This window comes from Acanthisitta chloris, unplaced genomic scaffold (genome assembly GCF_000695815.1).
Source record: "Acanthisitta chloris isolate BGI_N310 unplaced genomic scaffold, ASM69581v1 scaffold31799, whole genome shotgun sequence".
NCBI classification, from domain to species: Eukaryota; Metazoa; Chordata; class Aves; order Passeriformes; family Acanthisittidae; genus Acanthisitta; species Acanthisitta chloris.
Window position 1 is genome coordinate 1 of NW_008692461.1, and position 2,128 is coordinate 2,128.

At 59.9% G+C, this 2,128-nt stretch overlaps 1 protein-coding gene across 1 annotated transcript in view; it reads right to left on the reverse strand.

The window, feature by feature from the left end:
* Positions 1–103: 103 nt before the first annotated feature.
* The window catches only part of FANCE (Fanconi anemia, complementation group E), a gene marked incomplete at both ends in the record, with an annotated part of 2,289 nt that continues 264 nt past the window's right edge, over positions 104–2,128 (reverse strand). The window contains 8 exon segments of the mRNA XM_009082687.1: positions 104–229; positions 324–390; positions 507–582; positions 1,083–1,206; positions 1,287–1,430; positions 1,514–1,573; positions 1,697–1,741; positions 1,824–2,128. The exon segment at positions 1,824–2,128 is cut by the window's right edge and continues 12 nt beyond it. Coding sequence (XP_009080935.1) covers positions 104–229; positions 324–390; positions 507–582; positions 1,083–1,206; positions 1,287–1,430; positions 1,514–1,573; positions 1,697–1,741; positions 1,824–2,128 — 947 coding nt within the window.

Here is a 2,128-nt window from a genome sequence, read left to right on the forward strand (position 1 = left end):
AGCTGGATGGAGACAGAACAAGCTCAGAGAGCTGCACTGCCAGGAGCTGCCCGAGCCCCCTGGCCCCGGCCGGCCTGCAGGACCCGAGCCTGCCGTCGCTCACCTCGCTCTGGCACACGCTGAGCACGGCCGTCACCAGCCTGGCGTAGCTCCGTGACGCGGCGAGGGTTGGGGCCTGCTGGCACAGGGTCTTGACCAGGAGGTTCAAGAGCTCAGGGGGCAGCAGCTCCTGGAAGAGAGACAGCAGTGGACAGGAGAACTGGTCATTACTCCAGAGCTGCTGCAGCTAGCAAGGAAACCTGGGAGATGAGAGAGTGCCTCACCTGCTGCCCCAGCACAGCCTGCAGTACCAGCAGGAGCTTCTCCGACAAAGGCACCTCCAGGACCTGGCTGGAAGGATGGTGAAGGGATGTGCTGCCCCATGGCCTTGCCGGTGGCTGAAGCCAGCCAGACAAATCCAGGCAGGTGTGAGGCCGAAGCAGAGCTGCAAACCTGTAATCTCTTACCTTAGCACCAGCTGCATACAGTGTGGCTCCAGACACTCCTCCACCAACTCACACACCAGCTTGATCTGCTCAGCACCTGCAAAGCAAAGCAGAGCGAGAGAGCCTCCAGAGGCTGCCCAACTCACAGGGATGTGCCCAGCCCTTCCTGCACCTCTTAACACAGGCATACGTCCCAGTCTGGACAGGCAGAAACCATGCAGTGCTCCCTTCTGCTGTTCAGGATAATCCTTCTTCCCTTCCACATCTCAGCAAGGGTTTAAATGGCACCAGGGCAAAGGGGATGCTACCGTAGCAGGGGCTCATGCGTGAGGAGAGGGGTTCACCAGCAGAGCCACCCTGGGGCAGTTCTGTCCCCAGCATTAGGAGCTGTCAGGAGTCCAGTCATGGAGGTATGGAGCTGTCCTTTCGGAAAACTGATGCTGGAAACCAGCCTGATCTCTCCTCCCTCTCCATCTTAGGCATCTCTAAACCCATCTCCCATCCTAACTGCAGGTGTTCACCTGCCCAGATAAAACCTGCCCCATGCCTCCACGGTTCCTAACCCACGTTCCCACGCCTCCCACGAGCCCACCACACCTTCACCCGGCTGCCGCAGGACTGCAGCCACCAGCACACGGCAGAAGGGCTGGGAATACTTGGAGCAGAATGAAGTGAGGGCAGCCATGAGATGTCGGGAAGGCGCTTGGGTGAGGGACAGGACCTACGGGTGGAAAAGGCAGAAGATGGGGACAGTGGGGAAGGAAACAGGGTGCAGGAAACCTCTGCTGCCCTGGCACATACTCGCCTGAGGAAGAGCTGCTCTGCCAGCACGGCTGCGCTGGTGTAGCTGAGGTCGGGGGTGAGAGCCAGCAGCCAGCGGCAGAAACGCACCAGGACAGGCTCCGGGCACGTGGAGAGCTGGAGGAAGGAGCACAGCCCTTCAAGCTGGGGATGGCAGAGACCTGACGTTAGGGACAGCAGCAGGCCCTCCACAGCAGTGTCGGCTGCAGAATGCCACTGAGGCTCACCTGGCCAGGAGAGCAGTTGTGCAGGATGCGCAGCTCGGGTCGGACGGTCAGCTCAGAGTGCTGGAGGGAAACACAGTCCTGAATAAAGCACCAAGCCCATCTCCTTTTCCACCCCTTCCAAGGCCCTGACATGAGCCCATTTAGACCACTGGCTCCAGAAAAGCGACAGGAGTGACCACTTACACTGGACTCCTGCAGCAGCAGCATTTTCAGCCTCTGCCCATGTACCTGAGGGAAACGAGACAAGGGAATGGCAATCAGGCTGTAAAGGCTCACTGACTGGAAGGGGAGAGCAAACCCTGCCAGCTACCTGGAGAAAGGACAGGACCTCTGCTGCCAGCTCTGTCTGGGAAATCTTCCCGTGCTCCCCGAGCACATCCTGCTGGGAACCGTCTGGACCGGCCCCATTCACGCTTTGAGCAGATGTGTCCCCTGAAGGCTCCTTGGGCACCTCCTCTCCCACCCCAGCCACATCCCCACATTCCTGGGGACCTGGGGGGTCGAACACCACCTCCTCCAGCAGCGACTTCTTCCCCTCTCTCTCCTCATCCAGCTCCAGACTGTCCTCCAACACTTTCTTGCGCTTCCCACCTCGAGGCAGAGAGTCAGCCACAC